The 12,425-nt window shown below is 46.8% G+C and overlaps 1 protein-coding gene across 2 annotated transcripts in view; it reads right to left on the reverse strand.

Moving 5' to 3' along the window:
- Window positions 1-12,425, reverse strand: part of GLE1 (GLE1 RNA export mediator) — a 30,673-nt gene that overhangs the window by 2,096 nt on the left and 16,152 nt on the right. For both annotated transcript variants that reach the window (XM_015062373.3, XM_027035293.2), the window contains exons 7-15: window positions 10,189-10,417; window positions 9,524-9,636; window positions 9,293-9,362; window positions 5,539-5,681; window positions 5,250-5,440; window positions 3,922-4,051; window positions 2,280-2,384; window positions 1,023-1,105; window positions 52-115 (exon numbers count right to left, since the gene is read on the reverse strand). In XM_015062373.3, the coding sequence (XP_014917859.2) occupies window positions 52-115; window positions 1,023-1,105; window positions 2,280-2,384; window positions 3,922-4,051; window positions 5,250-5,440; window positions 5,539-5,681; window positions 9,293-9,362; window positions 9,524-9,636; window positions 10,189-10,417 (1,128 nt within the window). The remainder of the gene's footprint in view (window positions 1-51; window positions 116-1,022; window positions 1,106-2,279; window positions 2,385-3,921; window positions 4,052-5,249; window positions 5,441-5,538; window positions 5,682-9,292; window positions 9,363-9,523; window positions 9,637-10,188; window positions 10,418-12,425) is intronic.

Consider the following 12,425-nt stretch of genomic DNA (forward strand, 5'->3'; position numbering starts at 1 on the left):
GCCTTCAAGGTCAACAACAGCTCGAAACATGTTGATCTAAGGACCTCTTACCTCTAAGAACTGCTTGAGGCGTATGAAGGAACCCATCTGTCCTGAGCTTGTGATGGCTTCAATCCTGCAGGAAGAGGAAGACAATATGCAAGTGACAGCTATGATTGCCCCGTCCCTTTTAGAGGAGTTAGGGGCACTGCCGATCTACGGGAAGCGGGAGAAGGGGGAGATCAAACGACTTGGGCAGAGGTCTTTTGGACCAAGGATGCTGTCATTCTTCCAAATGGTCTCAGCCTTCTTTTCAAACCAGGGGATAAAGGAGAGGACGTTCCTTTCCAAGATCTCTGTGAGCAGACAGGATAGATGCTGCCAAGGTCTCTCCCCCCCCGAAATGCCAGTGTTGAGAGGAATGAGAAGGGCACCCAGAGGCGGACGCCATGACAGTCAAGCAAACTGGCCGACAGATCAGTTTCTCCAACTGATTAAGGGAACTTGACTGTTTGGGTTTAATTCACGACCACATGTAATCACCATCCCTGATTGGCTGGGGGAGTTTGGAAAACAGAGTTAAAGACATGTCAGGTATCTGAATCCAGAATCTTCCTAATTCATTTTTTCATTTAGCCAATAATGTTTAAGAAACTCTCACTAGAGTTCAAAAGCACTTACTCAAATATCAAAAAGAAGAATAGGAGAAGATGTCACACTTAATACAATGGTCTTTTTTTTTTTTTTTTTGAGAGACAGGCACAGAGTGAGAGAGGGGGAGGGGCAGAGAGTGAGGGACACAGAATCTGAAGCAGGCTCCAGGCTCTGAGCTGTCAGCACAGAGCCTGACGTGGGGCTCGAACTCACGAGCTGGGCTGTGAGATCATGACCTGAGCCGAAGTCCGATGCTCAACTGACTGAGCCACCCAGGCGCCCCAATACAACTGTTTTTAACAGAGTCAAACCCAGAGGCACCCAAGGGTATTCGACACCATGGGTTTTACTCACTGAATCCCGTGGTGTCTGTTCAATAGGTCACATACCTGGGGAAGTAGTCCTCTTTGATGAGAAGTATCATCTTCCAGAACTGTACCTGGTACTGCTTCATGAGGGCATTCCCACACACCTCCAGGGGAAGACAGGCACCATCAGAGAAGAGAAGGCAAATTCACACTCACCCAAGAGACCCAAAGACCCATAAAGCACACCAGCCCTTTGCCTTTCCCTCCTACCAAGAGTTTCAGTCACAATGCCACTTAGCTAGCTAAGCAAGGGAACAAATGGAAAGACCCAACCTTCTTCTGAAGCATTTGCCTGTATAGGACAAAACCTCCGTGAAATAAGACAGCCAAGAAACCAGGTATTTTCACAAACCAGAGAATGTGAGTCTAACTTAATTGTTCTTCTTTGAGTCTACTGAATGGAAACCTTTCCAAAGGTGCGGTGTTCCTCCCAACCTTAGTAAGCAGGGCACCACCATGTTCTCAAATTTATTCATGGTCTCTGCTCACGTCCTGTGACTTCAGAAGCTCCAGGGTGACTGGAAGCATTTGGCATTATAGGCCGGATGGCCCACATCTGTTATGGTATGTGTCCTAAGCCTTTATCCTTTAAGAAATGTCTCCTGTCCACAGAAACCCTTACCCTCACTCTACAGTGGTGGCCCTTCATAGGCAGACAGGACCATATAGAACCTTCTGGATGAAGGAGATATGTGGCCAAGGCTAGTTGATCATATTTGCTCTCCTGGGAATGAGGGATTACAAAAGTGAGCCGCCAGTTCCATTACACTAGGTGACCGCACTGAGGCAGAGGGCTATAGCCCAGGATGGCCACCTTCTCCACCGTGCAGAGATCTAGAGAAAACTGGCCTAAGGAGCAAGAATGAGCAGCCTACGGGAAGAGCACAAGAAGGACCGTGTGGCCCCAAAAGGACTCTTGGTACCCGGTGACATTCTAGTTCCTAGTTCCAGGCCCACATGAGAGTCAATCATACATCCTACCCTTGGTTCTGGGAGTCACTTCTCTATCCTTGAAACGAACATCCCTTTTTGCTGGTGCTGGGATGTATAGTTTTTTCTTTACAGTGAGAACACAACCACACAGAGAAGGAAAACACAGTGGGAAGAAAACCCAAAAGCCAGGTTTGTCTTTAGCACTTGGGAAAAAATGTGTAAGACAGGATCCTAATGCTGTTCACCGATAGCCTATTTCCATGCTGCTTCCCGATTCACGCCACGCAGTGGCACAAGGCTGCTTCAACCACTGTCCCCCTCTCGTGTGATAACTGCATTACATACCTCCAAGAAGTCAAAGAGGAGAGTGGCTGTCACATCTGACAGGGGCTCCATATTTAAGATTTGTGCCAACCAGCGCCAGCCATGATTTAAGCCGTGAGGGTGAATCTGGGAGCGAAGACACTTGGTCATGATTTGCTCTCCTTGTATCCGGAGATCTAAACTCCCAAGGTTATCATCCAGCCATTTCTAAGTGACATGAACCCCCAGATCATCTCAATCAAGCAAGGCCGCAGGGCAGACACAGCACACGCCGAACAAATTCTGTTTTCAAATGTCCCAACACACCGGAACCCACACATTGCCTACAGGATCCCTTCAGTCCACATCTGACAGTTCTGGTTTCAGGGAGTCCGCTGACCAACAGTTATCCATACAGATGTTTTATTTATTATTCTTGGGACCTTTAGCACAGAACGTGGGACACAGCAGGTACACAATAAAAACTTGGATTCAATCAACTTACATTCCCTTCTCTTAGGTCTCTGAGTACATTAACTTCTCCATCTCTAATCTGTATCCTTTGAGAAAAGCACTAGGCTGGCAAGTCAAAGACCTGCACGCCAGCCGTGGCTTTGTCACTGACTATGTCACTATAGCTCGCTGGGACTCCATCTGCTCATCTGTGATGTGAGGCACCAACCAGGTCTAAAATGACAGTGACGGGGCACCTGGCTGACTCAGTCGGTAGAGCGAGCGACCCTTTTTTTGTTTGTTTGTTTGTTTATTTACTTTTGGGGGGGCCTGGCTGGCTCGTCAGAAGAGCATGTGACTCTTGATCTCAGGGTCGTGAGTTTGAGCCCCACATTGGATGTAAAGATTATTTAAAATAAATATAACTTTTAAAAAAGTGTTTATTTTTGAGAGAGACAGAGCGTGAACAGGGGACGGAGAGGGGCAGAGAGGGAGACACAGAATCGGAAGCAGGCTCCAGGCTCCGAGCTGTCAGCACAGAGCCTGAAATGGGCTTGAACTCATGAACCATGAGATCATGACCAGAGCTGAAGTCAGAGGTTTAACCGACTGAGCCACCCAGGTGCCCCAGAGCGAGCAACTCTTGATCTCAGGGTTGTGAGTTCAAGCCCCACGTTGGGCCTAAAGCTTACTTAGAAATAAATAAATAATAAAATGACACTGTGTCATTTTTATTTTTATTTTGAGAAACAGCACGAGTGGGGAAGAGGGACAGAGACAGAGAATCTGGAGCAGACTCTGCACTGAGCGCGGAGCCAAACGTGGGGCTCGATCTCACAACCCGTGGATCACAACCCGAGCCGAAATCAAGAGTCAGACACTCAACCGACTGAGGCACCCAGGTGCCCTGACACTGTCATTTAGACTCACTCCATCTAATAGAATCTTCTATAGAACCTTAATGAATGGTTTACAACAGACTCTCATCTCACAGACCCTCTTATAACCTCAGTTCTTTAAAGCCTCAGCTGACTCAATCACTGAACAAAAGGTTCTGATAGTCCAAAACTTCCTAATAGTTAACATCAACTTCCCTAGAACATACCTAGGGAGCGACAATACATCATCATGTAACCAGACTGCCCGCTTGGCAAGAAGGGCAACAGTCCCTGTGGACAGAATACACGAATACAGTCTGGCCCCTCTCTTGAGAGCAAGTCTTTTCTACCACCTGTTGTCGGCCTCCATACGGCCACCGGAGCTGGATGATGGCGGCGTAGAGTCGGATCATCCCAGACATGCGCTTTAGAAAGTTGTCCTGCTGTTCCACTTTGGAGTCTTTCACTTGGTAGCCAAGCGTCCTGTGTGGGAAGAAAAAATTCAATGTGACAAGGCCAAAGTGAGGGTGACAAATCACTTATTTTTTATGGCTCAAAGAAACAATCTAGTACTATTACATTTAGCATTATTATTAGTATTGTTACTTTAAATATTTATTTATTTTGAGGATAGGGAGGGGCAGAGAGAGAGGGAGAGAGAATCCCAACTAGGCTCCATGCTGTCAGCACAAAACCTGACACAGGGCTCAATCCCACAAGCTACAAGATCATGACCTGAACCAAAAGTAAGAGACGGTTAATTTTGGGGGCGCCTGGGTGACTCGGTGGGTTAAGCATCCAACTTGGGCTCAGGTCATCTCACAGCTCATGGGTTTGAGCCCAACATCGGGCTCTGTGCTGACAGCTCAGAGCCTGAAGCCTCATGCTCTCTCTCTCTCCCAAAAATAAACATTAAAAAAAAATTTTAAAAAAGAGTTGGACACTCAACCAACTGAACCACCCAGGTGCCCCTTATATTATTATTTTTTTTAAGTAAGCCCTAGGGCCCAATGTGGGGCTGGAAATCACAACCCCGAGATCAAGAGTCGCAGCCTCTACCCACTGAGGCAGCCAGGCACCCATTTTTAGCATTATTCTTCTTATATGATTACATATCATAACCTCTGCAGAAAACTTTGTTTGCAAAGCACACACATCCACAATCACATCTGTGCATCATCACATAAGCCTTGTGAGGTAAACTCACAAATTTTTTTTTAACATTCTGTTTTTAAGCATTGTCTGCACCAATGTGGGGCTCGAGTTCACAGCCCCAAGATCAAGAGTTGCACACTCTCCTGAAGGAGCCAGCCAGGAGCCCCAAACTCACAGGATTGATGGATGTTATGACCCCCGTTTGCAAATATGTAAAATGATGCTCAAAGAGCTTACATGACTGCCCCACTTTGCAAATGTATTAAATGATGAAGCAGGGCCAAATTCTAAGACCCCTCCCGCCCCCTAATTCTAGATCCAATATTCTTTTCCTTAAACTATATTGACTATTGCAGCTGAATCCACAAATTCCCAAAGCAGCGAGTTTGCATGAAAGACACTGGATTCTCTGACAGAAAGTCAAGGTACATATGAGGAGTTGTGAAGGGAGGGAGAGCAAACCCCAGTTCTCTCTGTATTTTATTCAGACCCCGGGGAGAGTGAGTGAGGAGAAAAACTACCTCACCTCTGGTAGTCTTCCAAAGCCATTCCCTCCTTGAAAGGTGGGTAGAAGGGAACTGAGTAGGGACACTTCCTGTGGAGATGTGCAAGAATGAGGTCGCCCACTCTGGGGTGGAGCTCCCAGATCCCAGACGCCACAACCGCAATGGGGAATGCCGCTTCGTGGTGAGAGGCCACCTCCTCCTCTCCTTGTTTCTGCGGGAGCAGAGACGGGACCCCTTGGTTACTCTGGAGAGAAGCAGAAGGGCTGCACACAGGCCCATCCCCATACCTCTGGTTACAAAGTTTCTCACCACAAACTTCTCTGCCAGCTTGTACTGGACAAAATCCAGGCCCTGTGGGTTAAGTGTGACGGACACAGAGCGCCCGCCAGACTGAACTGGTTTTCCGGAGAGCAGGTTGTGGATCTTGTCAAAGATCTCCTTCAGCTTTGAGCCTGGGTATGACAGAGATAAAGTCAGTTAAAAGATTCAACTGCAGGCCACGCTGCTTCTCATCACTGCAGTAAGAAAGCCTCTATGAAAACCCAGCCGGGCAGCCCCACACAAAGTCAGAGTCTAACGTCAAAATACTGTTGCAGAAAAGTACACAAGCAGGTGTAGATTGTCCCGGATGCAGGAGTACAGAAGGCATGGTACTATTTCAAAGGAATTCCTTATTTGGGAATGAGTGGGAATGAGCAAATTCTGAAATCGACATACCAGAGAGATAAACAGGATGGACATAGCTGTTAAATGGCCACAGATCCCATGGGCTACAGCTGGCGTCCCTAAAGTAGTCATTTGCATCTCTAGGAAAACCGTTCTAAAGGCTCTTCCCAGCTCTCAGTGACTACCCCCTCCTCTGGGACCTGCCCTCCATCCTCAGATGCACAGAAGCGGGCTCCTGACGGCTATATTTGTATTCCGGATCCTGTAAGCCCCAAGCCCACACTGGCTACAGTTTGATTAGGAGTAGACCAGCTGAGCCAATCAGCCAGCTCACAGAGTCATGTCCTGGAGGTGGCTGGCCCTGCAACACACACGCTCACGAACACCGGGGACTTGCATCTGCCAAATGGACCAAAGACCAGTGGTCTACCTAATAAGAGATGTACAGAAGGAAAATGAAAGAAAAGGGTCTGAAGGTTTCTAGCTCCTGAGACCTAGCCCCATTCCTGCCAGTAGATTCTGAGAAACACCCCTTTATCTTTAGATTAAATGTCTTTTTCTTTTTTGGCCTATGCAGATCTGAATTGGTCTCCATTACTCAAAACTTAACGAGCTATCAAAATAGTAGCACCCACTCCTGCTAAGTCATACTTCAGTACTACTTTACTGATGGTTTCAAAGGACCCCACTGGCCAAATTCCCTGTCAATTCCTTCCTCCATGCCTCTCCACCCCAACCCTAGGGCTGGCATGGCCTCCTACATCCCATATGCCACACCAGCACCAAAGAGATTAAATTCTGCTCCGAATCTAACCACTGCCTTTAAAGAGGCAGGAATTGGGGCGCCTGGGTGGCACAGTCGGTTAAGCATCCGACTTCAGCCAGGTCACGATCTCGCGGTCCGGGAGTTCGAGCCCCGCGTCAGGCTCTGGGCTGATGGCTCAGAGCCCGGAGCCTGCTTCTGATTCTGTGCCTCCCTCTCTCTCTCTGCCCCTCCCCCGTTCATGCTCTGTCTCTCTCTGTCCCCAAAATAAATAAACGTTGAAAAAAAAAATTAAAAAATGAAAAAATAAAGAGGCAGGAATGAGATAATTTCTTTCCCAGTCATTCAGCATGTACTGAGCACTAACTCTAGAGCAACTCTGCATCTGGCTCTTCAAAGACTCACAGTGATGGTGCAGACAAAGGGAACATAGTCAAGAAATATCCAGAAAAGTGAAGACCAGCAAAACTAGAGCCTGATTGGATGTGGAGAATGAAACAGAGAGAGCAGTCAGGGGGAGGACTCCCACGGTTTCAGCCAAGGTGCCGGAGTTGCCAGTGGTGCTCTGGTTCCTGAGAGCAAACAGGGGAAAAGGAGGCATAAAGGAGGATGGGGAGTTGATGTCTGCATACCCTGAACGTGGGGTAGGAGAGAGACACTGGCAGACGTCCCCCAGGGGCCAGAGCGAGGGGTTCTGAAGCTCTGAGGAAAGAGAGCACCAGAGGGACACTGGGGAGCCACCCACACAGAGACAGCATCTGAAGCCCTGAGGGTAAGTGGACTGGGAACCAAGGGTGACAGCAGACTCCTGGGAAGCACCTCCAGTTAGGGATTAGGGTGGGGACAGGAGACTGAGGAGCCCACAAAGGAGAAAGGGAGGTGGCAAGAGAACCTGGAAATTCATGTTGCCATGGAAGCCAAAGGAACAGAGTTCGTAGAGAAGGGAATAATCACCAGGACCAAAGAGAAACCTGAGGAAGGCTAGAAAAGACAGATCTTGAACCAAAGGAAACATACTTTAGGATGTGAGTAACTCAGCATGTTTAAAAGAAAAGGAGCCTGTAAAAGGGAGTAATTTTGCAGAAACCAGGAGATTAGGTGATAAGCGATGAGGCAAGTCTTGAAGGGGATGGGAGAGCAGGGAACAAAGGCAGAGGCAGAAGGGGAAGCGTGCACGGACAATGACTCCCTCCACATGCAAACACAGACTAAGAGGCAGGGGTACACGTGTGTATACTTGGAAAAGGCTGGCATCTGAGTGTCGCATCTGCTGGATTTTCCCGCTGAAGGAGGAAGCAAAGTGGTCTGTGGTTGGCTGAGGGGTCAGGACTGGGGACAACCCTAAGGACAGCAGTGAAGGGGAGGTAAGGCTATCAGGTCAACCTCGCCCCTGTTGCTTTGCCAGCAAAGGAAACAGCACTTTAAAGCCCAGAGGTGATATGCGGTTATTGATTTATACCTTGTCCTGATCCAGACAGAACCAGCAGGGTGATAAATAAGTTCCATCACAAGGCCTCTTGTGGGCAGGAATTATAACTTTTCTACGCTTTCCCGGCAACAAGTGAATTAGGGCAAGCGGGACCCATGCTAAGTCAGAGCAGCTTTTCAGCTGTTCGTGCTCCCCAGCCACTGGGCAGCATGGCCTGCAATTTGGAGGCTTCCACATCTTGAGCTCTACAAAAACGAACCTCTGCTTCTGAACGAAGAGGAAAAAAGGGACTTCCCCCTGTCTGGTTCTCACTCTCTAAAGCTCAGTCTCTGGAGAGAAAAGGAATATGTTCTAAAGTATGAAGGCAGGTTTAGGGGAGCCTGGGTGGCCCAGTCAGTTAAGTGTATGACTTCAGCTCAAGTCATGATCTCACAGCTTGTGTGTTTGAACGCCATGTCGGGCTCTGTGCTAACAGCTCAGAGCCTGGAGCTGCTTTTGATTCTGTGTGTGTCTCTCTCTCTGCCCCTTCCCTGCTCACACCCTGTCTCTCTTTCTCTCAAAATTAAACATGAAAAAAAAAATATTCAGGCAAGTTTCGAGCTTGGATAAGCTAATGGCTCATGTTGTAGAACAAAAGCAAAGAATGTATGTTACATCCTAGGCTCCCTGAGTGATGTTTTCAGCAGTAACTTTTTTTTTCTAAATATGGATTCTTGTGATATATTTTTTTAATGTTTACTTTATTTGAGAGAGTGAGAGCGCAAGCAGGGGAGGGGCAGAGAGAGGGAGACAGAAGATCTGAAGCAGGCTCTGTGCTGACAGCAGAGAGCCCAATGTGGGGCTCGAACTCCCAAACTGGGAGATCATGATGTGAGCCGAAATCAAGAGTCAGACCCCAACTGACTGAGCCACCTAGGCGCCCCTTCAACAGTAACTTTCAACTTCAGGTAAGACCCTTCTTAAATAATTTACTGTTGATATACAGCTTATTTATAAATCAAGTCAACAAACACGTAATGATCGCCTTCTACATGTTGAAGAGGAAACAAAAGAGAGTAAGACATAACTTATACGTGCCTGACCCAACGTCATGTCATTTGTTGGAACAGACTCTGTCTACGGGAACCTTACGGATGAGTAGATGTGGAGTCGTACAAAATAACAAAGTGAAGCGAAGGGCCATGTTCTGAACTCCTCTGACCAACCTGCAATGGTGGAGATTTGGCTCACTGGGATGGTGGCAGCTTTCTGGAGGTCCATCTTTACCTTTTTGGCCTGCCAGGAGAGAACAGTGAGAGGGCAAATAGTGTCCGGAAGAGTTGAGTAGATGACAGCAGGATTAGGGAAGGTGACGTGCTAGCAAAATTCCTCTGGGACACGGGGCTGTTCAGAGCACTCCCAGGCCCAGACAACTCGCAACTTACAGCCCTCCGTACCTGACTGTCTTTGCTGTTGGTCAGCTCCTCAAAGGCCAACACGCACTGACTGGAAACATCCTGCAGCTGGTGGTACCACCGCATTGTACTGTCTTGTACCTTTACTTGGAGGTCTGAGGAAGAGAAGAGAGGCTCTCGTAATCGTACTCACTGAACACTTCACGTGAGCCAGGCACTGTTCTAATCAGCTGATATAGGTATTAATGGCTTTCAAGGACCCTAGGAAGTAGATACCATCATTATCTTCACTTTCTACATGAGGAAATAGGCATAGAAAGGTCGATTTGCCAAAGTCGCATTGCCAGGAAGTAGAAAAACCACATTCCCATGGACCTGGCTCTAAAGCCAGCATTCTCAACCATTATGCTCGACTGATTCTCTTACATATGCAGTGAACATACACTGCGTAATATTTATTTTAAAAAGAGCAGCAAAACCTGGGATGACACATCTACTAGAATTATACAGAATTTCAAATCCTCGTGGCAAGTGCTGGAAGTCAGGCTCCGCATCAACCAAACTGAACGTAATTCAGTAAACATACAGAGTTTTACATTATGTTAACAGTTCCGGTAAATTGTCCTGAAGCTTAACACGATATTCAAACATATTCTTGTCTCCTTTCACATTCTGGGCTAAAGGACCGTATCCACGCCAACACCCACCTTCATTCTGTTTCCCTCCTGGACCCTGGCTGGGAGCTGGGGTCTCTCTGTGGACCTCTGGCCCCTGCTGCATGTGTGAGTCTTGCCGCTTTACCTGGGCCTCCAAATCCTGCCTCCTCTTGTCCTCACTGGCCCTGGCGATCTCCTGCTGCAAGCTTGTAAGGAGGTCCCGCATTTCCTGCAGGGCTCTCTCAGCCACAGCCTGGTCCTCTGCTGTGGGAAAGCCGTTCTGTCAGGGTGACAGAGACAGAGCTTAGCGTCTATTCCCCAGGCACCTGTGAAGCTGAATCACAGCTCACACAATACATTGCTAAATTGGAACTGTTGCACCCAATGGAGTACCCACATTCAACATGCTGATACCTACTGCGTTCCTGTCCTCTTAGAGGTAATACTGATTAACCATCACATCCACAGAGTATGGATTTTTCCATGCTCTCACCAACAATGCTGGGATAATTCTTTAAAAGCTTGTGACAACAGTCTAGATGAAAATGATACCATGTTGGGGCACCTGGGTGGCTCAGTTAAGCGTCCGACTTCGGCTCAGGTCATGATCTCGAGGTTTGTGAGTTCAAGCCCCACGTCAGGCTCTGTGCTAACAGCTCAGAGCCTGGAGCCTGCTTCGGATTCTGTGTCTCCCTCTCTCTCTGCCCCTCCCCTGCTCATGCTCTGTCTCTCAAAAATAAATACACGTTAAAAAAATTTTTAAGAGCTCGGAGCTTTTTACTCTTGGCTTTCTAGGTAGACAATCATATTGTTATCAAATTACATTTCCTCAAGTATTTCTCCTTTGTCTTATTACATTTTATTGGCTAAAACACATTAATGACATCAACAATTTGTTACTATTGTAGCAACATGGTACATTTTTATTTCTTTCCCAATTTTAATGGCATGTCTAAAACGTAGTCTATGTTTTTAATGTTGTTTTGAGAGAGTGAGAGAGACAGAGACAAAGAGAGAATCTCAAGCAGCCTTCACGCTCAGCAAGGAGCCCAAGATCACGACCTGAGTTCATATCAATAAGACATTCAACTGACTGAGCCTCCCAGGTGTCCCTAAAATGTAGTCTTAAATGGATACATAATCTATCATGTTCATGAGAAACATTTTTTTTTAAGTTTATTTTGAGAGAGACAGAGACAGCACAAGTGGGGAGGGGCAGAGAGTGAGGGGGAGAGAATCCCAAACAGGCTCTGTGCTGCCAGTGCAGTGTGATGTGGGGCTCAAACTCACAAAACTATGAGATCATGACCTGAGCTGAAACCAAGAGTTGGATGCTCAACTGACTGAGCCACTCAGGCACCCTGGGAACACATTTTAGTTTTTAATTTACTATTATTTTTTAATAGGAAAGGATGTAGAATTTCAGCATATACTTTTACAACATCTAACAAGACAAACATGACTTCGCTCCATTAACCTATTAGTGAAATTAAGTTCATGAAAAGACTTCATAACAATTGATCCAGCTTTTCATTATCCTTAGAATAATACCTCTTTGGTTATAGCACATTATTGTTTTGAGGCACTGATAAATTTGACTTATCATTATTTATTTATTTATAAATGTTTATTATTTATTTTTGAGAAAGAGAGAGACAGAGCATGAGCGGGGAGGGGCAGAGATAGAGACACACACACCGAGTCCGAAGCAGGCCCCAGGCTCTGAGCTGTCAGCACAGAGCCCGATGTGGAGCTCGAACCCATGAGCAGCAAGATCATGACCTGAGCTGAAGTCGGACGCTTAACCAACTGAGCCACCCAGACGTCCCTACTCATCTTTTATTTAGAATTTCTGCTCATAAATGAGAATGCATATAAGCCGGAGTGACGTTCCCATTTCTTTCAGTGTGCTATTTTGTTAGAATATGACCACCAGGATCGTAAGACGAATCGAGAAGTGCTGCCATCATTTTGTATATTGCCCTACAAATGTGTTTTGTAGTTTTGCCTGTTAACTCAACGAGGCCCCCCAGTTTATTAATTAAATAAATTAATTAACTACTGTGTACATCTATGTATGTAGGCAGGTGGGTCAGCAGACTCCATGCTCAACGTGGGGCCCAAACTCACAATCCCAGGATCAAGAGTTGGATGCTCCACTGACGGAGCCAGCCAGGCACCCCTTCATTTATTTCTAAAGATTTTATTTTTAAGTAATCTCTGCACCCAACGTGGGGCTTGACCTCATGAACCGTGGGATCATGACCTGAGCCGAAATCAAGAGTCAG

The sequence above is a fragment of the Acinonyx jubatus genome, chromosome D4 (assembly GCF_027475565.1).
Source record: "Acinonyx jubatus isolate Ajub_Pintada_27869175 chromosome D4, VMU_Ajub_asm_v1.0, whole genome shotgun sequence".
Taxonomy (NCBI): Eukaryota; Metazoa; Chordata; class Mammalia; order Carnivora; family Felidae; genus Acinonyx; species Acinonyx jubatus.